Source organism: Argiope bruennichi, chromosome X1 (assembly GCF_947563725.1).
Source record: "Argiope bruennichi chromosome X1, qqArgBrue1.1, whole genome shotgun sequence".
Taxonomy (NCBI): domain Eukaryota; kingdom Metazoa; phylum Arthropoda; class Arachnida; order Araneae; family Araneidae; genus Argiope; species Argiope bruennichi.
The window spans coordinates 132,495,667-132,520,215 of NC_079162.1; the positions used below are offsets into that span (position 1 = coordinate 132,495,667).

A 24,549-nucleotide genomic window follows, 5' to 3' on the forward strand; every position below is an offset into this window, starting at 1 on the left:
CTTATTCGCTCTATATGATTTTTTTGAAAAATTTAGTATGCAACCATTTGCATTGCGTTCGACGTCATACGTCAACATTTCGTGACGTTGGCGTGCGTACGTCAAGCGTCATAGCTTGACGTATATACAAAGGAGAATTTGAGGGATCTTAAGAAATAAATTCCGCAGTTAATTGGTTAATTATCATATTCTGAAAAAGTGATCTTATGTGTTGTAAAGAGATGCCAGCATTCATTGAACAGACTTTTGAAATGATGGGAAACTAATTTTATGAATAAATTTTATTTTTTTATCCCACAATGAACAATAAAAATATTATTTACATGATTTAGAATTTTTTAAAATGCATTCTGGATGTAGTGAAATGCCAACCATTTGAGTTCTTCAGTGATTTTAAAGCTCTCTGAAAATAAAAGTGACATATATGAATAATAATGTTTTTCATTCAGTGAATGTTTAAATGACATTGAATCCTGAAGTGAAATAAATACATAATTTTTTTTAATTTTAAATATTTTAACAACTTCATTACTTTACTTTGTAGGCCATTATTACCTTCCCATTTGTTTATCCCACTATTTATTTAACATGTGGACTACCGTGTCACATATGTTCGGATGAGAATAAAAGTTCTCTTTCAAAATTTGATGCAAGCAGAACACCCGTTTATATTTCATTGTTTTTCACATACACTATTTGATTACTGTAACTTAATTGCAATAGAGAAGAGATATTTAAAGAAGTAGACATCTCATTAGATAGCGGTCCGAATCACATGAATCATAGCAGCGAATGTGTTAAAGAAGGAAGATAGTATATATTTTTTGAATATCACACCCTAACTTGGCAGTAGTGTATATTCTAGGCATGCCGAATCGCAGTCGTTGTCAGGGGAAATGGGTTACTTTAAAGTACAAAGTTACTAGAAATGCAGATCGCTGACGAAACTTTATCTCGCAAATTTTTCGCCAAATAGTAAATATTTATCTACTTTATTATATTATTACTTTATCGGAGAATGGTTTCCTTATTTTCATTATTTTTTCAATATTATTGATACATTATTTTAATAAATCATTAAAGTTATTTCATTTCGTTTCATCGTTTCTCAAAAGAAAACCCTAAAACTTTCAATATTCTGTAAAGCGTAGTTCGGCTAATGCTTTTCGAAAAGATATCAGATATCTGTTTCAATGCCTTATTAAATGAACTTCCCCCTCAGGGGCTCACCTACTATAGGTGAGTACGGGTGTTCCAACCCCAAGGTACCCAGGGATCCTTTCTTTTCCCAAGGGGTTTACCGTCTTTGGTAAGTACGGGTGTCGCGTACCGGGTTGCCCTAGCGATCCTTCTCTTATTTTTTTTCTTCTTCTAATCTCTAGTATTAAATGAGTTGAGTTGATATTTCAGTTCTATTTTGAGTTGGATTTTATTATTGGCCTTTGTTTAATACTAAACCCATGTGTTTGCCGTGCATGGCGACCCGTTAGGGGCAAAATGGAATCCTGGGGTTCCTTTGCGTTCCCTTTCGCCCAGGCTGCTCCGTAAGTCGGGCGGCAGGAGTGAGCCCGCTTCTGTCAATCGGCCGGTGGTGTGTATCTTTGGGAACAGGAAAGCACTGGCTACAGCCTTCCCTTGTTGGGCTCCGAGGTGGGCGGGGGCGTACCAGGATGAACAATATCTGACTATTATAGGTTCCCGCCATTTTGGCCCCGGCAGAGACGGCTGTCTGCCAACTTCTCCTTTGGAGCAACCTGTGATAACCGCAAAATACTTTATAGTAAAAAAGTTGGAAGATAATTTAAAAACTGTCTCTCCTATCTTAATTCATAAGACAATACTTGGAATAGTTGGCGAAGTTCAATCCATTAAAAAAACTAAACTAGGGGATATTTTAATTGAATTGAAATGAGATAATCAAATTAAATTATTACAGAGCTTTAAATCAATTGGAGAACATGCAGTTACTGTATACCCTCATAAATCTCTTAATCAATCTCGAGGAGTAATATCAGAACTAGAGCTTCAATACGATTCTGAAGAAGCAATTCTTGGATGTCTGAAAGACCAAAATGTTACGTCAGTAAAACGAATAACTATTAAACGAGATGACAAATTAATATTGATCAAACATCTAATGTTAACCTTTAATGTACCTATACCACCCAAATCTGTTCATATTGCATACTTAAACTGCCCTGTTAAACCATATATATCTAACCCATTAAGATGTTTTAAATGCCAGAGATTTGGGCACTCTATGGGAGCCTGCCGTGGTAAAGAAACATGCGGCCGTTGCTCTGAAATATGACACGACAGTAAATCTTGTACATCTGCACCAAAATGCAGCAATTGTAAAGAAGACCATCCCTCATATTCTCGTAAATGCCCTCGATGGATAGAAGAAAAAGAAATACAAACAAAGTGACACAAAATATTCCTTTTGCTGAAGCTCGAAAATTAGTAAAATCTAGAACACCCACTGTTGGAGTGTCTTACTCATCAATTCTCAGCTGTTTCTCACATTGTAAAACCAAAATGGTCCAAAAAGAAACCCCATCTGATGTTAATCCAAATCCATTACCAGAAAAATCACCAGTTAAAAACAATAGTGAATCCACGAACTCCAAAACAAAAAGTATCCATGGTAGACCCTCCCTCTAAACATCTCTAAAATCGAAGTGGTAAATGTAGACAATGCTGTCAGTCAGGAAAATATTCAAGGCAGCCCGGTGAATACCGTCGATAACTTAGCTCCAAACAAAGCATCTCGCATCCCTAATGGGTGATTTTAATGCACACAATCCTATTTGGGGAAGTGCAGATTTTAATTTAAAGGGACAACAAGTTGAGGCTTTACTTGAAGATCATTGTCTTTGTTTGCTTAATGACAAAACCTATACATACTTTCGCGTACCTAGCCGAACCTTTCACACTTTGGACTTAATTTTATGTTCTCCATCATTAGCCATAAAAGGGAATTTTAGTGTAGCTGATAACTTCCATAACAGTGACCATTTTCCAATTATTGTATCATACAAAGATGATGATTTAACTTATCCTGAAAGAACGAAAAGGTACATCTTTGATAAGGCAAACTGGGATCTTTTCTCACAGATGGCTTTCATTTCAGAAGACATTGTGGGAGATGAAAATATTGATGATGTTATTGAAAATATAGCTGTAAAAATTTTAGAAGCGGCTGATAAGGCAATACCAAAATCCTCGGGGAAGATTCCAAGACATTAGAAACCTTGGTGGAATAGGGAATGTAAAATCGCTGATAAAAAAACAAGCAAAAGCATGGAATATATTTAGACGATATCCTACAACGGTTAATTTTATAGCCTTTAAACATGCAAAAGCAAATGCTCGACGAATAAGACGGAGGAGTAAAAGGAATTCATGGATGTTATTTGTAAACTCGATAAACAACCGAATTAGCTCTAAACAACTCTGGGATAAAGTCAGGAAAGTCTCTGGCTGCAATAAAAGTAATCTCCCTACGACCTTTTTAACTCTGAATGGTCATACAATCACAGATATTAAGGCAATAGCTGACACTTTGGCGGAAACTTTCTCTAAGGTATACAGTGATACGGTTTATACCGCAAAATTGATATGTTATAAAAAGAATGAAGAAAATAATATTTTAAATTTTACCAGTCATAATGACGAAGAATATAATTCCGATTTCAGCCTTACAGACCTGAAAAGGGCTCTACATAAATCTCGAGCTACATCACCAGGTCCTGATAACATCCATCTAAACATGATTATACATTTAAATAAATCATCCTTGTTAAATATTTTACGAGAATATAATAGAATCTGGCAAGAGTATAGATTTCCAAATTCATGGAGACGAGCACTAATTATACCAGTAGCTAAACCAGGTAAGGATCCACAAGATCCAAGTAATTACAGACCGATTGCACTCACCAGTTGTCTGTGCAAAATTTTGGAAAGGATGATTAATGCCAGACTGATTAATATACTTGAAACAAAAAATTGGTTATCACCACTCCAAAGCGGTTTCCGTCGAGGCAGAAACACTATAGACAACGTTTTAAAATTAGAAACTGCATGTTAGAGAAGCCTTTGTGAGTAAAAATCATCTAGTATCCATTATGTTTGATATGTAGAAGGCCTATGATAGAGTATGGAGATACGGCATAATGAGAGATATACATAAAATAGGTCTCAGAGGAAATTTACCAATTTTTATACAAAACTTTTTAAGGATGAGGAATTTTAGAGTCCGACTAGGTAATGTCTTATCAAACATTTTTTATCAAGACGAAGGCGTTCCACAGGGGAGCGTCCTGAGTGTAATCTTATTTATTATAAAAATCAATGATATCATTAAAAATCTCCCATCAAGTGTGCATGGTTCGTTATTCGTGGATGACTTCCAGATACATTGTTCTGGAGAGGACATGGGATTTATAGAAAAGAAGCTTCAAGATGCCATACATAAAATACACAGTTGGAGGGAAATGAATGGTTTCACAATATCTCCACAGAAATCAGCTGCAATTCACTTTTGTAAAAGACGTTGAATTCACCCAGATCCTAAACTTAAATTGAATCACCAGACAATCCCTTTTGTCACTGAAATTAAATTTTTAGGTGTAATCTTCGACTCTAAACTTACCTTTAAATCTCATATAAACTATCTAAAAAGAAAATGTACACTTTCGTTGAATCAATTAAAAATACTCTCCAGCACATCGTTTGGAGCAGAAGACTCCTACCTTCTCAAAATATATAGAGCTTTAATTCGATCCAAGCTTGACTATGGAAGCATGATATGCGGATCTGCAGCGAAATCTACTCTGCGACCTCTTGATACAATACACAATCAAGGTTTACGACTATCAGTGGGTGCTTTTCGAACTACCCCAGTTTTAAGCCTCTATAATTTGTGTCACGAGCTCCCTTTGGAACTTAGACGACAGAGGCTTGCACTCAATCTGTTTTTTAAAATAAAAAGTGATGATGCCCATCCACTGCATTACAAAATCATAAATCCAATTTATGGTCCATTATTCTCATTGAGACCCTCATTTTTTCCTACTTTTGGATTTAGAATCGGGAAAATTCTTAGAGATTTAAATATTGATGATTTTCCAGTTCTTAATAAAACCGACGAATTCCCACTATGGAAAAATACTAATCTAAAATTTATAGATGACTTCGAAAAATGGCAGAAAGCGACGACTCTAAACCTAGTGTATCGGTATATGTTTTATGACCACCGACAACAATATTCTATTAATGAACCTATTTTTACTGACGGATCAAAAGCTGGTAAATTAGTGGGAGCAGCGGTAGTTAACAGAAATAAGATAATTTCTGAGAGGCTGCATGAGTTTTGTTCCGTTTTTACATCTGAAATATATGCAATATATCTGGCCTTAACGAAATTACCAGTTAGTAACTATAAGAAAATTATTTTATACACAGACTCAAAAAGCGTCATTGAGGCACTAAGGAATATTTCGCCATCAAGCCATCCCTTAGTTGTCAAATGCGTGGAATTTTACTGTTTTTTATAGGAAAAGGAATAGATATTTTATTTTGTTGGATTCCTGGACATTCAGGAATTGTGGGTAATGAGAGGGCCGATAAAGCGGCAAAAACTCCAGGACTGACGTGCGAAAATTTTGTTCCTCTAAGTGATGCTCTTCAAATGGTAAAAAATATACTGGAAAAAAATGGCAGAGTATATGGAATGAACAAACTCATAATAAGTTGTTTGAAATTCATTCTTCTGTAAACTCCTTTAAATATTATAACTTAAACCGAAAAAAATCCGTTATGTTAAATCGACTCAGAACTGGATACACCAGATTGACTCATGAATATTTACTCAACTCGGAACCCCAACCTACTTGTTCACATTGTCATAGCTCTTTATCCATAAAGCATATACTCGTGGAATGTCCCAGTTTTAACCAATTTAGACGGATCCATTTTGGTAGCAACAATGTAACTTTAAAAGACTTGTTGGGTGAGAAACCCAGCCAAAATATTTTTTTATTCTTGCAAGATATTGGAATCGGAAAGCAAATTTGAGTTTTAAATTTTGACATCGTTTTTGTACATTGTTTTTTTATAATAAAATAAATGTTGGAATAAATCTTGTGTTTGGCGCAACATGGCCAAAAATGGCTTTTGCGCCAAAAAACCAAACCAAACCTAAATGAACTTCTATTTCCTCTAATTCTTATTGGAGATTTAACGGCTGCAGCTTTTTCTGGGGTACTAAACGTGTTAATCTTCGAAGGAAATAAATCTAGAAACTAACCGACATTTATTCTCTTTGCTTCTTGAACAATGGGAAATCATATTTTCACAAGCAAAACAGAAATGGCGAATGATCATGTTGAAGCTTTAGTGTCAGTATGCTATTTCAACAATTGTACAGAGCCCTTTCTTTCAATTAAAAGCCAATCAGACATACCTCTCGATGCTTTCATACATCCACATTTCTGACATATAATTCTGATTTTACCTTTCCCAAACTGATGAATGCATTATGAAATACAAAGGAATATTCTCCTGTTTCAGAAGGAATCATGTATGCCATGCTTAATGACCTCTTTCATGATACTTTGATAAATATCTAGCTCATACTTCACATAATCTAAAGGAAACATATTTTTCCCGTGCAATGAAATAACGCTATATGTTCCCTATGTTAAAATAGGGCAAGGATCCTCAAAACCCCGTGTATTACAGGCTTATTGCGTTAACGAGTTACCTGTGCAAATTTCTTGAGAAAAAGGTGAACGTGAGGCTTGATCCATGTTTTGGAGATAAATTAATTTATATCCCTGTTCCAAAGTGGTTTCTGAAAGCGATGTTCCACCGTTCTTATAGCTTTGGAGACAAACATAAGAAATGCCTTCGTACGGAGAAATCATTTGGTGTCTGTCTTCTATGACATAGAAAAAACTTACGATTGAAAGTGGATATTTAGAATTTTAAAGGATTTGTTTAATTTTAACTTTCATGAAAATTTACTTACTTTCATTGGAAATGTTTTAATCGCACAAACTATTCAAAGTCTGTTTGGAGAATGCTTTCTCTAAAGTTCATTGACAAGAAGAGAGAGTACCGCCGGGCAGCGTATTGAGTGTGACTCTGTTTATTATAAAAATTGATCAGACTATCTTTCATTTCAACCCCTATACTTAAAAACATCTATGTTGACGACATGCAAATCTCCTTTTCTGCAGGGGATATACTTTGTATAGAATGGCAGTTACGAAATGCTATTAAGAATATGTTAACCTAGTCCGAAATCTATGAGTCTGCATTTTTTACTCAAAAAGCTATGTGTGTCCATTTTTACAAAAGGCCACTGCATTCAGATCCAGAATTGACACTGATTGGCAATTCTTTGACTTATGAGATCAACATAGATTCGTTGGTGTTATATTCGAACAAACTCCTGATTTTCCTTTCCCATATTAGGGATTTGCAGAACAGATATCTGCGATCATTGAATATACGCATCAAATACTTCTTGGGATGCTGACCACACTTGTTTGCTAAGGATATTCGCAGCATTATTCGTTCCAAATTGGATTACGACTGTGTCGTATTTGGTTCAACTCGAACTTCTTACTTATCTCGTCTCGATTACGTTCATCGCCAGACTCTTTGTGTATGTTGCGGGGCTTTTGAAGCATCGCCGATCAGCAATTTATTTGTAGAAACTTATGAAATTTCAGTATCTTCTAAACAAAGCATGCTCTCTTCCTATTTCCAAATAAATTTCAACTTTTAAGAAGAATGTTTTTAAATTACAGTAATGTTCTATTATTCAATTCCCACAGATCCTGCATCCCTCATCTAGGAATGCTTATTTGGAAAGCTTTTTTTTTTTTTTTTTTTTTGAATGCTTATTTTGACACCAAGGCAGTACCTTGGAGTTAAAATGACATAATGTTTGTATAATGACATAATGTAAATGTTTTGCTTCATCCATTTCAAAAGCTTTTGAAGTCCAATATTCCTGCTTTCATTTTTAGGGCAGTCTTTCTGCTTACAGATATATGTATAATGACTACATTCCTGTATTCATGAATGGTTCCAATACCGAGTCTCACATTGGTTGTTCTTTTGTTTGTGATAATATTGTTATTAGTCACAAATTACAAGAATTTACTTCAATTTTTAACTCTTAGATCACGGCTATTTACCATGCTATACAATATATTTCAAGAAATAAGTCTAAAAAGGCTTCATTTATTCCGATTCTTGGAGTTCTTTACAAGCCCTCACTGGAAAACCAAACGATCATTTGGGATATTAGACATTTACTTAATGATCTATTTCAAAATGGTATTTAAATTATTTTCTGGTGGATTCCTTCCCATGGTATTGAACGGGATGAAACAGTGGATATTTCTGCAAAATCAGCAAACGATTTCTACAAACAGGCCGTTACTTAAGCTGATGTGCAGTTTTTTGTTCGTAAGCGGCTCTTCAAAATTGACAGAGTCAATAAAACCTTAAAGTGAAAAACTTTATGTTATCAATTCTTTTATTGAACTTTGGTCTTCCTCCATAAATCGCTGTGCGATGGTATTTTAACACGGTTACGTACTGGTCTTTCTAGAATAATACATAAACATATACTTTATAAGCAGCCACCGCCAGCTACTGTTGCGATGGGTTAATTACTCGACATAATTTAATTGAATGCCTTTCTCTGGATTCATTTCGGATTATCTATCGTTGGATTCATTAAGTATTTTGACTTGGTTGTTTGTTATCCCCCATTTTTGATTGAAAATATACCATATTTTAATAATTTCCTCTATTTAATGGAGGCAGGTTTTATCAAAGGAATTTGACATATAGATGTATTTCTTCATATCGTTGCTCTTAATTTATAATTGTTTTTTAATATTTGTTTATAAAGTTGCTTTAAATTTGCATAATTTTAAGATGTTGTTTTAAGGATTTCATCTAGTTTCGGCTCATCTTATCCAGAAAATGGATCTTACGCTAGGATAATATTCATTTACTTACTGAGCAACGTGAACAAAGGAGAGAAGTGGCTTTTTCGAATATCAAAACCTTTTATATTTAAAAAGAGGTTACAGGGTACAGGGATACAGACTAACCAAATGGATAAGAATATTGTAACGTTTCCATTTTTTCCTCAAATAGTAAATGGCATTCCGACCAGATGTAACATCACCCGTTTCCTCACACATAGTTAAATGCATATGAACCACCATATGTGGACCCTTTTCACTAAGAGAGTCATTGTGATTGGTCATTTGTTGCTATCCAAGTGTTAGAACTTAGATGTGTGCCTCGTCGTTTGAAATAGATCCATGATGTCTTCAAGGGAGAAGAGCTACAAAACATCCAGAGGCTAAACTTTTTATCCCTTATGAAGAGAATCCTTAGTCATCAAGAAACGATCAATCACCAGCAACCTTTGTCATTAAGTGTCAAATCCAGGTGCACTTCAGCCGATGATGGCTGCGAATTGATTATAATTAGCATGTGCTCAAGAGGAGTCGGCCACAAAGATGGATCCTGAACAGACACTCCGTCGATCGAGTTGAAACCATTGAGGAAGCGTTGCTGAACATCTATTGAGTGATAGGGAACTCAAGTTCACCAATGAGAAACCAGAGGCGGATATCTCATGGAAATAAAATTGTGGTATTTTTTTCTCAGGGAAGAGGAGAGAAAGGCTTGGAATTGAAATTCTTAGAGACATTGGTGTGCAGAGAAGCTGTTCCTGATTTTTTGAGAATCTCCGTATAATTCGGGTTTCTGTGTTAGGGTCCACCCGATAAAGATCGATGAATTTCTGGAGCGGCCCTGGAGTAACTGTTTAGGGCTAACAGTCTGTTAGCGAGGTTTTGGTGACCTATTCTCCGATCTGATCGAAGAACTTTTTCGTGATTGAACTGTTGTGGAATTTTTGTAAGCAGTGTTAACCTAGATGAGAACAATTTTTTTTGTACATATATAAGGCTGTAAATAAAATAATTGTTTTGCTATGCTTCTCTCTTATTTGTCTTGATCAAGATATTACAATACCAGCCGAACTGATATACCTTAGACTAACAATGCACTGTCCGTTTAATGGATCACCACGCATGGTCACTACATGAGATTTTCCTGTAAATGAGAAACAGGAAGCAAACAGAATAGAGACAGCTTGATGATGATCTCTCGTTTGCTGTCCAGAGAGAGAAGTAAAAGAGTCAAAAGCAGAATCTGGAGGAGAGGGTAAATCTTAACGGAGACCAGATCCCATGGATACGTCGGGAGAGTGAAGCCCGTCTCAATTAGTGGTTATGTGCTTCTGAAATCGAATTAAACATTTATCTTTGTTTCAAACAGAGATTTTCGAAGCACAGTAAAAATTTATATAGAACATATATATTAAGTCGAAACTCCTATAATCATAGGAATATTATTTCTTTTCACAATATACTCGGCCAACTTGGCTTTTGCGTGTTTGGTTTCTCTCGACTAAACAACCTTCAATCATCAAACAAACATTTCTTTTATAAAATATGCAATTGCCTTATTTATTAGAATCTGGTTAACTCTTGAATTTTTTTAATATTATAAATGATCAACTTTAAAGGGATCAATTTCTCTTTATCGCATAGTATAAATCCATTGAACTAAAGCAATCAAAAATCAAGCTGCGGAACAATCTACATTTCTGATGATGGTAACTGTTTTAATTAATTATAATTTTTAAAAGATATCTTTAGTTTACAAATTTAGTTTACAAATTTCTAAATCTACAAAGGAATTCTCAAAAATAAAGATTTGCTTTTCAAGTAAAGGCACTTCTCAACAAAAGAAATGTTGATATTTCACTTTCGTTGCTGTGTTTTGGCTCAATATTGATCGTATAATTTTTTTTTTAGATAAATGCCACGCGATTATCACAGTGGGCTGAGATAGTGTGACCTGAATCTTCAAACCATGACTCTTTAGATACTGTGAGGGCCGGCACAGTTGAAAGAATAAAAAACTGAGACTGTTTTGTTTAATCAGAGTATGCCTGATGACAAAAACTAGAAGTGATAGAATTCTTAAATCGAAATAAAAATTTCGATATATAAATATCTTTATTGATTAAAATAGAGGGACCAAATTCTATATATAGTAATATTTAGGGTTGAGGAATGATTCTTTGGAAGCTAACTTTTAAAAACCGAGTTCCATTTATATTTTTATTTTATTAGGTTTACTTAGATTTATGAAAATGATACTGTCCAGATCCTTTCTTCAAGTTGGACAAAGAAAACAAATACGAGTAACTGGTTACTTCAGTTAAGTGCAGTGCAGTATGAATAATCTCTTTTATCTCTTTACTTTGAAATATGAAATTTATCTAAATAATGCAAAATGTCTAAAAAATACACGCACCTTAGTGTTATCGGCGTGTCAGAGTAAGCACGTATGAAAAATGATCCTGGTGAGTCAGGTTCGAAAGTGGCTGGGACAATAATGTAGTGGCCCGGACTCATTTGAAATCTACCAAAAACTTCTCTGTAGTTAACATAGGGTCCAGAATTACCAATTTCTTCGATGTGTAGAAAATTTTGTAAAGTTTGTCTGACAGGTTCTGTAACCTAAGGAAAAGAAACAAATTGATTTTTATTCTGCATGCAAACATTTCTGGATTATTTTATTCTTTTTGTTATTTGGAATTTTGTTTCGTTGGACATTTTGAAACCGCATAGCGTGTTTACAAAGTTTTAAATAATGCTGGTGAAGTTAAGACATTTTCAACATTTTGAATGAATTAATTAATTAAACTAGTTATTTTTTGGATTTTCTTATATGTTTAAGATATATTCTTTACGTTTTTATCTTTCTATTAAATGGGAAACCAGTAATCACCCAATGAAGGTTTTCCACTTATCGGGCCGTAGTTTAAAATCATCTCTCCTTTGTCATTATTATGAATACATTTTTTAATAAACCCCCGCATTACCGATTGTTGAGATAGTTTTTCATTTTCATCTGTGAAAGATGAGTAAGGGAAAGGCGTCAGTCCTCTTCCAAGTGAACTTTTACATACAAAATTCACATTGCAATGATCTTGTAACTTTAGCTTTATTCTTAAATGTTTCTTAATAAACAAGAAATAAGCATTTGGTAATTTTTATATTTTATTATTAATATTACAGGAGTGTCATATTTAGAAGATTGATTATAACCAATGCATCTGAGTAAACAAGTATGAAATGCGGTATTTTTTCTAAAAAAAAAAAAAAAATGTTAAATTCGGAAGAATGATAAAAAGTGCCTTATTCAAAGTAGGCTCCATCGCTTGTTATACATTTTTTCCATCTTTCGGGTAATTTGTGACTACCATGTCAATAAAAAACCTCCCCTTTTGCTGCGTACCATTCATCGAGTCATTTTTCACATCTTCATGCGAACCAATGCATTGCTCAGCAAGTGCGCGACCCATCGATGGAAAAAAAAAAAATTAGAATCGGAAGAAGCCAAGTCTGATGAGTACGCCGCATTGGATATAACTTCCGAGCTGAGTGCTTCCAACGTGTCGCGAAACGGTTTTGCTGTGTGTGATAGAGCATTGTGATGAAAAAAGAAAAATGATTTTGTGTTGGCTCTTTCGGTATTCTGGCCTTCTTTTAAGCTGCGGACGACTCAAATCGATTCATTGTTGTTTCGTATTAACCGTTACCCCAGGTATTAACAATTCATAATAGACCACACCCCTCGTCCCACCAAATACAGAGCATCATCTTTCTGTCAAAGCAATTCGGTCTTGCAGTTGATGTGGATGGTGCACCTGGGTCTACCCATGATCCCCTGTAACTGTACGATGCAAATACGACTTCCTTTTTGTACTGAGCGAGCAAAATGTCACGCGTGTTTTTGCACTTTTCCATTTGCTTGTCGTTCAACTCATTTGATACCCATCTGCTGGCCTTCTGAATCATTCCCATGTCTCGCAGCCGATTAGAAACAGCTTGCTGGCTAACGCCCAATTGCTCGGAGAGTTGTTTTTCTGTTGGAGAATCTTCGTGCATCAATGCTTGCAATTCTACATCTTCGTATTTTTTGCCGGTTTTCCACGTTCCTTGTCTGTACCATCGAAGTCATCACTTTTGAAACGCCGAAATCCTCATTCACACGTATGGAGCATGTTCACCGTAAGTTTCTCGAAGTAATTGGTATGAATTAACAACATTTTTTTTTCTTCAAATGAAAACAAAATATTAATGTTGTCCGCGAATACTCTTTGTTCGGTATAAATTTCAACATACTGAAGACAACAACAAAATACTATACACACACTTTTCCAATTTATTATTCGTGAGCGTCTGACACCTGAAGACGCAACAAAATGGCGCAGTGTGAAATCTTAATAGCGCAAACTGCATTGGTGCGCTCATCTGTTTGAAATCCGCATTTCATGATTTTACACCTGGTACAAGTTCTTACAGCAACTCTTAAAACATAAAATTACAATATTTGAGCACAAGGAAAGAAACTGAATTTGAGAGAAAATTATTTTTCTATTTCAAAATGATGTCTTATTGCATCTATTATTTCGATTGATACTCAGAAACTGATTCTGAGTATCATTTGATATCCAAGATTAATTATAGAAAAAAGATGGTCTAAAATCAGAGAAAGTACTAATGAAAGCTACTTTTTAGGTTAATTGTAGTTACTGGTAATTGTTTTTGAATAGTAGAAGAAAGGGTTTTGAAAATTTTAATTAAAAATTAACCAAAATTTTAACGTGCTTCATCTATAATTTAGGAACATGCAATTGCATAAACAAAATTTTTAACCGCTTTAAAATAAAAATAGCCTTTTAATGGTATCAGCCTTATTTACGTTTTTCTCCGATTTTAATATATTTCGCTCTTGTGCGTTCGTTAATCCTTTTGTGTAGCTAAGAGTACATTTAAAAAAAAAAGATAGATGTATCAAGCCTAAAACATTATTGTTCTACTATGTTTTGGATTAGAAGTTCGAATCTTCCTTAATAAGTTTTTTTTTTTTTTTGTTCACATTTTACAATTTTAAACAATGATATTTTCGGAGGAAATGAATTTTTTCATGTATATTTTTTTATACATTTTAGCGTCATGCTACTTTTATTTTTATTGCTGTTCTTTTTATAGGACTTATTATCATAACAGAGAAATATTTCCTGAATATAGAAAAGTGCTACTACTAAGCATACATCTAACTAATTTCTAACTTGTTTGCAGAAAGACAAAAAGCATAATTCTCTATTATATAACATGATTACTATTGCTAAATGTTGTTTTGAACATGAAGTTAGTATGTGTGACGAAAAATGTTTTATCTATGAGTTCACGCTATCCCATTAAACTTTTTATTGTACTATCATGAACTAAACTTAAACAACTATGAACTTATGTTTCCAACAGACAGAGGCAAATAAGGGTCATTTATCTATTTCAGAAATTATTGTAATAAAATGCCTGAACTATTAGATTAACATAGTAGGAATTGCAGTTACTGGGTAGAGAGCAATCAAATATGATTTCGATTAAAAAGCTGCATATTAAATAAAATATCAGTTAAAGTGATTAGCTCAAAGTAATGAAGCAAATGCATGCGATGCAATGCCTCAAACCAAAACAGGACAAAAAATGATATTACGAATTTGGTGATGAAAATAAATTATTTCATAAAGAATTTGGTGATTTAGGTTGCATACATATATACACGCACCTTTCTGCCCCCACCCCCGCGCAATCTAAACCTATGTTCTTAATTTAAAAATATCTTCGACAACATCACATTTTTGTAAAGCTTCATTTAGTGAGGCTCCATTAGAAATGGAAGAGTCCACATTAAAAATCACTTTGGGAGTACTTGGGATTGCTGCTGGTTTGATGGTTCTCCGGCAATGATGGGACGTCGTAGGGCTTCATAGTGCATTTGAAACAAGTACAGCGAGTACATGGAATGCTACATTGTGTTATTCATTGCCAGAATTTGGAAAAAAAATCTGAATGAAAGCATATATGTGTTGCTCTATTGTATTATTAAAGTGGGCAATAAGATTAGAAGCAACTCACCACATGACAAATTATTTGTAGTTTAAACAATAAAGTGTCAGTGTCTTTACAGTGTTTTGCAGTTTAACACAGTCATTCATTGGCCCTTAAAGGTATTTGTCTGAATATTTTGTTCAATCGATTTGATACAGTCATTGACTTCCGAGAAAGCAGACACGTAAAACAGCGTGAAAATCTGGTTTCATCCAAAAATGCATCGTTTCATTGACAGACTTGTTTAAAATAAAAATCCGTTTACAGTTACAAGATGATGAGTCGAGATGAATTCAAACGAAGAGAAACAAAAACGAAACGGAAAAACCCTTATCGCTGCTTTTGAGGGTAAATTCATGTTGTTCGAGCGGAATCTAAGTATAGAGATGGTTTAGATATATCAACATCCCATTTTGAAGTAATACTGGAACTATTTTGGAACGGATCTCGTCATTTTGAACCGCGGTCGGATAACGAGAACGACACTTGAGAGGCACCCTCCTCTCTAAACCCCCGCACTGGACAAGAAGGGGGTTGGCCCCGATGAATTGAGTGTGCATCAGGCTCTCTTACTCGGTGATTCTTCAGTGTCATTGAGTCTCGAAGCTGGAATGTTCCGGTCTTGAAGCCGAGATTTTATCACCAGGCCAATGCGGGCTCACGTATAGAGACGTATACAAATATTTTTTCGCGTTCTCAGCAGTTTCTGCAAAACAGGATGATCTGCTTATTGTTAGCACTTGGACATTCATTATGCTGATTTTACAGAGTCATTTCAGGATACTTTCAACAGGAATAGAGCGAGTTTCACATATGCAAATGCAGTAGAATCATTAAATATAAAAGAAGAGTTCGTAGAATTCGCAACCAACGAAAAATTAAAATTTTGGAACTAAAACCAAGAGTTTTGACTTCAAAAATCTATGCCGGCATCCTATCTTGGATGATGGGCAAGAATACAGAAATTTATAATTAATTAATTATAATTATATTATTGTTTGCTAAGAAAAGAAACATATCACAGAATTTGCCAATGTGTGCCTGGAACGCGACACTAACAGATTGTTAAAATTGACCAGTTTCAAACATATTTTTTAAAAAATTTCTGATTGATTTTGTGTTGGACTTCAAATTTTAATAAACAATTTTTTACTAGATTTAGAATCTTCTGTATTTCTGTTTTATAATTCCTTATTAGCAGACAAATAAAACAGGTGTACATATTATGCAACAATATTTTAATATTTGATATAATTTACTATTAAATAAGAGGGGTATTGGGAATTTTTTTTCTGTAAAGGGGCAGGTGGACTAGAGACGGGTGGGAACTTCTGGTATAAATCAACTCATTTTTTTTTTCTTTTCTAATGACATAAAAACTTTAATTGTTAAGACGTGACATAAACTTCAATCTTTTAGAAAACATTTGAATATCATGTTTTCCGTTATATCGAATCTGTTTTGTAATCAAGACATATTCCGATTTTATTCTCAAATTTTGACGAATAATTTAAAAAAATAGAGCTAGGAAAGCATTCTACATGTCAACTATTATGTCTGAAACATTCTTGCTGATATATCTAACTTTAAATAGATATCATTGATCTCCTTTAGCTTGCAGTTTTTCCTTTAGTTGTAACTCTATATTTATACCCTATCATAAAGGATGTCCCAAAATGAACGCACAATTTAAATTTGCCACCATTCGTGCAGTAAAGTGTTGGCAACTCTAATAAAAAAACCATTTGACATCTGAGAGTTTAGGGTTCGTAAAAATGGAGAGTTACACGATAGAACAATGTGTTAATGCAACATTTGACTTAAATAAAAAAAAAAAAAAACCTTTTCTTTGTATTGTTACATTTTTATTGAATCCTAAAGTACACAGGATAGGGTTATGTATATAATAACAGATAGGGCAAATGGCCTACATGGCTATGCTGGTACATATGCATTATTTTGTCGAAATTTTCCATAATCATTTTGCATAAATGTGGTTGAATTTCGTTGACACAGCGTTGAATTTCCTTCTTCAATGCACGCGTGCTTGTGGGCTTGTTGGGATAGACCTTTGATTCAAATATTCGCATAAAAAGAAATCCAATGGTGTTAAATCACACGGTCTAGGGGGCCAATTCCCAAATTTTAGAACTGTGGCAGCCAGATATTCATTATTTTTGAAATATTGTTCAGCAATGAAAACACGTCGCTCTGTCGTGTAACGCTCCATTTTTACTAACCCTAAATTATCAGCAATCAAATATTTTTAAATAGGGTTGCCAACACTTTACTGCTCGAATTATGGCAAATTTAATTCTTGCGTTAATTTTGGACACCCTTTATTTCGGAAGGAATCTTAAGTTGAAATCTTATTTCATTATCAAGTAAAAAATCAGAAAGGTTCATTACATTTGAAAATCTAAAAACTTTGAATGCAATGAGTTATGTTAAGGTTAAGGTGTTACAAATTGAACGTTATTGTGTGCAAAAATCAACAAATAAAAATACCAAGATTTAGAAGAAAATCAAATACAGTATTTTTCTACACTCTATAAAAATTTAATTTCTTAAATCTGAATTATTCACTTGAAATGCAGCATTTGATAAGAAATAGATTCGATTTATGAGAAAAATAATATATAGTAAAATTTGACGAATGCCACTCACTTTAAATAAAACAAATGCTATTTGCAGCATCTTTCTTCGTGGATGCCGTACGCAGCGACGTCTCAGTTGCATGAGCGCGATCACAATGTTACACTTCGAATCATTCCCTTTATTTATTTTGGCTGAAAAGTGAAAGAATATCAAAATAAAATTTAAAAACAAATTTGCTTTGAAATTTCAATGTGCGATTTAAGAAATAATTTTCATGAACATTTAATGCATTCTCTGAAATAATAAAAAAAAATGTACATCACTTGTGATTTGGCAAAGAGATATCTGCGCCACTCAAGCCCCGAATAAAGTTCAAGAGGACTGACGTTACGAAAATTCGGCAACATGTGCTTTTGTCAGAGTTTTCCAAAAATTTAAGTTATTTAAAAAAATCATGTCTCGGGCATTCAAATCGGAGCAATTGAAATCGTGTTTCAGTACGAAATTTATTTTCTCAGATACAATTTAATTGTGTTGTCCAGTTTCTTTTCTTCGAAAAACTTTCAGAGGAATTATGATTCTGTTTTGTTAATGGATGAACGGATGAACCTTTCTCCTCACTTTATAAACAGAATGGACAGTAAAACAGTCGGGTTAAAGAAAGGCGACAGAATACGTCTCTATTGAATCACTTTCCTTTCAGTATTTCTGGCTTTCCAATCGATTGTCGGCGAGATATATATATAAAAAAAAATGTGTTTAAAGTGAGTAAGTGATTTGTTCTTCATTCCTTCACATTGCAGTCTTGCTATTAATTGCAATGAGTTCATGCTCACTCCTTAATATTCCTTTCTCTTATACGAATCACGTGACTTTTCGAAGTTTGTGTGAAATATGCGCATTTACATTTAAAGAATGAAAAAAAAAACATATGAAGTGACAATTTATGCGTTTGATTATATATATACGCGAAATCATGCAAATACGCGAAATCATTGCATATTTGTAACGCTTACAAGAATACTATTATGCTTATTATCCGCATTTAAAATTCGATTGCCTGATTTTAATTCGAAACATGCTATTAAAATTATGAAATGAAATGTATTAACTTAATTTCCCATTTAAAATTAAATAAGTCTCTGTTTGAATATTTTATTTCCCTTTATGAATTCCATGCTTAAAAATGCAAACTTTATCTTTGGATAATAATGAGGTCTAAAATTTGTATTTCAGTTGATAATATTGAAGAAATTGGCGTTTTCTGGGGTAGCTAGAAAGTATTTCGAAACATCTTTAACTAAAAGCTGAGATATAAATAAAAAATATAGGTTTCTAGATGAAAATTCTGGTTTGAACACTTCTTGTATCCCTAGAAGAGCTTTATCACAATTAAAAATGTTAGATACGAACTATCTGTATATGGAACTATCTAAACAGAGTAGAGATTCGTATGCACGCACATGTATAAACATAAAAATAAAATATACTTAATGTATGAACGTATACGTAACATAACGTAAAAGATACTTAATGTTGAACAATTTCTTAAAATAAGATACAATATTGCATGAAAATAAAATTAAAGTCGGTAACAATTTTAATTTTGTATTTTAAATTGGTGTGAAAACAATTTTTGTAAAATAATATGATCCATATTTATTGAGGAAAGATGTCAAATTCTGATTATTTTTTAATCAAAAGTAAATTAATCTTTTGTTACTAATAAGTAACTAATAACCGAATTTGATAGCCCTAGATCCAATAACTATTTATAGAATATTTCGGACGAATTTAGCATTACGGAAGTTACAGATAATATCCAACCAGTAAACTTCATCAAATTTTGAGTTTGCACAAAAATCACTCATAAAAAATATATGCTTGTATCTACAAGCATTATAAATAAATTTATGAAACTTCTGAAATAAGCAGGTACCTTTCTCATGCTTACTCACTGTGGGTTTCAATTCAGATAAAAACAATTCATTTTTAGTTGTGACGATACTCTTCGACTTGATCTTTAAAATATTTGAGCACTAAATTAAATGGACACCAAATACTTACGTGATAGAGTGAGCAAGAATTGTGGATTTTTTGTAAACGAAACTAAATTGTTGCGAGAACCTCCGCAGCTTTTACCTTCCTCCCATCGTCCATAGATGCTCTTCATGACAGTCGCAGGATAAGGGGCTTCCTAGGGGATGAAGTGGAAATACCTCCGTGAAAAGAGAGAGTGTGAAAGTGGAAGAAACTTTATAAACCCTAAATAATAGGACTAATATAGGTTTGAAAGATCCTCATTTCTTCCTGGTATAGTATTATGGTACGAAATATTCCGCCTGGTTGGGAGATGTAACGAAAATTGAGCTTTAATTATTTTTAATTGCTTATGTAATTACAGAAACTTCTCACTTTTATGAAATGAAGGATCAATGTTATACGTTGTATGAGATTACATGTATGATTTTGAGATGATGACATGCAAGCATATCTAATTTACAATTAATTTGTCTGTGAAGGTTGCTAATTTACAATTAATTTGTATTAGGGAGAAATAAAGGAAATTTTAGTGAAAAATATGAAAAAAAAAATAGTGAACATTTTAGGGAAAAATAGGAAAAATGCTGGTAAAAATGGGGAGGAATCTTATGAAACATAGAGGAAATTTGAGGGAGAAATAGGAAAAAAGTGATACATTATATATTAATCGAATCTGTTTTATATAAATATTAACTGGATGTTCGGAATATTGATGTTCCTGTTAACGTTATCTACAGTGTAGCTTGAAATATCAATCTTACTGATATATTAGTTATTAATATATCACAACAAGAAAAATTTCTTTCCACAAATTGAGAGTAAGCTTTCAGGTTTCCACAAGTCACTTTCATGAGCTCGTGGAAACAAAATTCTATAATTTTTTTTCTTCATTTTATCGTCTTATATTTTGCTTTTTTCCTATTATCCCTATTATCAAAAAATGCCAAAATATTGTTATGATATTTACATGATGTTGGACGACATTGAGAATGACGTACAATATCGTGAAGATATTGTGCAATTTCTTGTGTTAATAGGGATCAATATTACATTTGAGTACCTCAACTGGCCTGCCGCGTACCTTTTTTATCAAGGGTATTCGTACCACAAATTGGAAATCTCTGGCATGATATGTTTGAAAAAGAGAGAGAGAGAGAAAAAAAAAAAGAAACTATAAGATTGTACATCCTTCTCCTTATAAAATTATTAAAAGATGGACCCATTGTATCGAACTTAGTTTTATAAAACGAAATGATTTTTCTTGTAAATCATATAATTTTGTACCGAATTTTAGAGATCTTCCTAAAAGTGAAATCGTTTGTAGAATCCTTGAGCCCTCATATAAGCCAAAGGAATAAGTGAACCATAGGAAATACAATCTATTCAAATACCCGTAGAATATAATAAGATTTATCAAATAAATGAGACATTTTTATTTTTCGATTTTTTTTGTCCTGACAGATGATAAATCCTTGCAAATAAACAAGCAGTATTTTCCCTGTTCCTAGTGTTTAAATAAATTATCTTTTTAACTTATAAAGACTGCGTAAAGAATACAATGTAACCAATATAAGGGGATATTTAGATGATATGTTGAATAACTGAAGGATATTCTCAAGAATATGGTTTCCAAGTCTGAATTCGAGTGAAATCCGAAATTCTTCCTACCATTATCTATTACTTACAGGGTAGCTACTTAAACCCACGCATTCTTCTTAAAGTCAGAATGACGGCAGCAATATTCATGAAAGTGTGCATAAGCGTAGTAAAATGGCTATGTGTTATGCAATATGACCACTTGCATCGCCACCTATTTGCGATACCTCAAAAATGATGCAAGAAAAAAGAAAAATATCATTTACTAAGTTGTAGACAGAGCATTATAGGTTTAAGATAGCTTTTGCATATTAATGCTAAAAATAAAAGACGTAAAATGCAAATTCGATTGATCACCTTTTCCGAAATTATGGTGTCATAAGACACGGATAAAAGGTTATTTTTTGGATAAAAATATTACCCCAATATAGTTTTTGTTGTCAGAATGACTCAATCATGAGTTTTTCGCCAACATTGCAGTACTTTCAATGATGTATTACTGCTTCTTATGCTAGCGTACCAATTGACATAGAAAAAAGTGTGATAGATAAAATTCAAACAAGGGCCCAGACCAGCCGTGTAGATGACCGAGAGCAGTTCGTACATTTAAAATAGAAGTATTTTCTGAATTTTTCCTTTTACTTTTTGACATTACAATTTCGGATTTTTAGTATTTTGTTCTTAGCATTAATGTGCATAAAGTGTCTTTTTGTATTAAATTGATAACGCTCTACAAACTTTATAATTGTCATTTTATCTTTATCCTGTACGGGTTTTGGGATAAAACGCTAACTCTGGAGTTTGCCACAAAGTTGTGTACAACGGTCGCATCGCACAATGTATAAAGCCATTTTACTATACCTTGACATTAATTTACTATAGAAGCTGTCATTCTGAAGTTAAGTGTGTATGTAAGGGAGTTAAGTGAACATATTATAATACATTCTCATTTAATTTGTGCTCATGTACAGGAATACAAATAGTTCCTATTTACTCTGAGTAAGGATCAAGAAAGAATTCTAGCTTTGTCTTCAGTTTATGTAGGCATGGCTGGTTATTAATGGGAACACAAATAATAACAAATTGGAATGCATTCCATGAAATCTCTTTTTACCAATGAATTCCTTAGCCCTCTTGGTTCTCAAACAATCAATTCATTGTTCGATGTATCTAGTGATAAGAATTTTGGAATTATGCATTCGAAAATTGGAATGGTATTACTGTATCTTCTTAAGTCTATTTACTCCTGCATTATCAATATTTTCACGCAATGCCATTAATCTCACAGCACTGCTCTAATAAATATAAAGGGTATATTTATTAGAGAAGTGCTGAATAATAACAATTTAAATGTAGTTTAAAATTTTGACTAAGAACGGAGAAAAAGTATTGCAATTTTTACAGCATCTGATCCTGCTACATATCATCATTTTAACACGCATTTTTTGGATTTTATTGACTAATTTTTGCTTTATTTCAGTTTTCACCTTCAATTCGTGTATTTCCTAATCTCATAAGCCAGCTGAATGCAGATGAATTATAAATTCTTAAATTGCTCTTCATATAAATGCCGAGTAAACCCTATCACTACATCATGCTCTTATCCTTAAAATGTAACTTAGCAATTTTGTTCATGCAGGTTTATTTGGAATGCGTCCTCAGCAATTAGCAGGAAAGTTAGACTTACACAAGTAAGTTATTTTTAAGCAAGAACATGTGTTTGCAAACGCGATGTACTACCGCTGTAGAGATCGCCTTAACAGAGAAGCCGCGAAAGAACCAGGACAACCGATGTTACAACAGCTGAGACAAACATTCCTCCACAATATCAACTGGACTGCTACTGAAGAACTGATGGTGTATTTTCAAACGGCAACAGTGCCAATTATGCGCAGTGACCACACTGTCCCTTGATAATGGTTGTTTATCCGTAAGAAGAAACTTAGGCTGGAGATTCATCAAGTACTAGGACCTGTTGCTTCTCTGCTTCAGCAACTTTTGTTCCGATCAGACTGTATTTGCATTCTTATGTTCCTACATTATTATTGCTCCATTTTGTATTCCTGATTTCACTGTAAACTATTGAACAATTCTTCTAAATTACCCTATAAGTATACTTATTGCTTGAAGGAAGAGTAAGCTGCATTAGATAATGAGTGAACATTGCATAATGTTCTACTCCATACATACTTTGGTTTAAAATAGAAAGCAGCTTTTAAAATATGAGTTGAAAGAATCATACAAAATATTAAATTATAATTTAAGCATCAATATAAATTTGAAACTACATTTTACAGAGAGGAAGAAAAATGGGCGGATTTTCCAAGCTTTTACTGGTAAGGATTCGAAATTCACAAATGATATGTAATGGGAAAGAAAATCCATTAATTCCATGTAATTTCTATTTTAATTCGTATTTTCCATATCGTGAATCCTTTTAACAATACGCAATCTAATCATTCTCTTTGCCAATAAATTTTTTCTAATTTTAAGCTTTCTCTCAAAAAATAGATTATAGTGAAACTCGCCAACTCGACAGTTTTGAGTGTCATTATCCTTATTTTCCGACATAAACAACTCAGGATATTGATTCATTCTTCAAAGCGAGTCGATAATTTCTGGAAAATATTTTCTTAGTACTTTGTTAAATTAACATTCATTTATATTTATTCGTTAGAAGCAGATCTGATGGAATATACCGGGTGTCCCATAAATTTGTAAATACTTTAAAAATTCATAAAAATTGAATTAAGGAGTATATTTTAATGCGGTTTGCGAAACTGTTATTCTCATAAAAGAGGATTTTTTTTTCATACGAAAAAAAAAAAAGAAGAAAGAAATAGTTCAAACATTTGTCGATAGAGGGTGCTAAACACAAGCAAAACATACAATTCTACGGGAAAAATACTTTTATTTGCATGCAAGCAATTGTTTACATGCGTATCACACCAGTATTACAGTACTTGTTCTATGTGTCCGCCTACACCACAAATAACAGTTTAGAAGAAGGAGACAACACTGGTAACTGCATCATACAGCATATCCGGATGAATATGCATGAGATTTCGTGGCGAATGGCTTCCTTTAGCTGCACTAACGAAGTTGGCCTATGGCGGTACACCCGAGACTTAAGGTAACCCCATAGCCAAAAATCAAGGGGTGTTAAATCTGGTGAGCGTGGGGGCTATTCATGTGTAAAGTGACGGCTGATTATCCGTCCTTCAGT

At 33.4% G+C, this 24,549-nt stretch overlaps 1 protein-coding gene across 8 annotated transcripts in view; it reads right to left on the bottom strand.

Moving 5' to 3' along the window:
- Nucleotides 1–293: 293 nt before the first annotated feature.
- LOC129958050 (calpain-B-like) overlaps nucleotides 294–24,549 on the bottom strand; it is a 97,745-nt gene continuing 73,489 nt past the window's right edge. For all 8 annotated transcript variants that reach the window (XM_056070199.1, XM_056070202.1, XM_056070205.1 and 5 more), the window contains 4 exons: nucleotides 19,752–19,881; nucleotides 17,754–17,875; nucleotides 11,437–11,642; nucleotides 294–403 (listed from right to left, as the gene is read on the bottom strand). In XM_056070199.1, coding sequence (XP_055926174.1) covers nucleotides 394–403; nucleotides 11,437–11,642; nucleotides 17,754–17,875; nucleotides 19,752–19,881 — 468 coding nt within the window. In that variant the 3' untranslated portion in view covers nucleotides 294–393. The remainder of the gene's footprint in view (nucleotides 404–11,436; nucleotides 11,643–17,753; nucleotides 17,876–19,751; nucleotides 19,882–24,549) is intronic.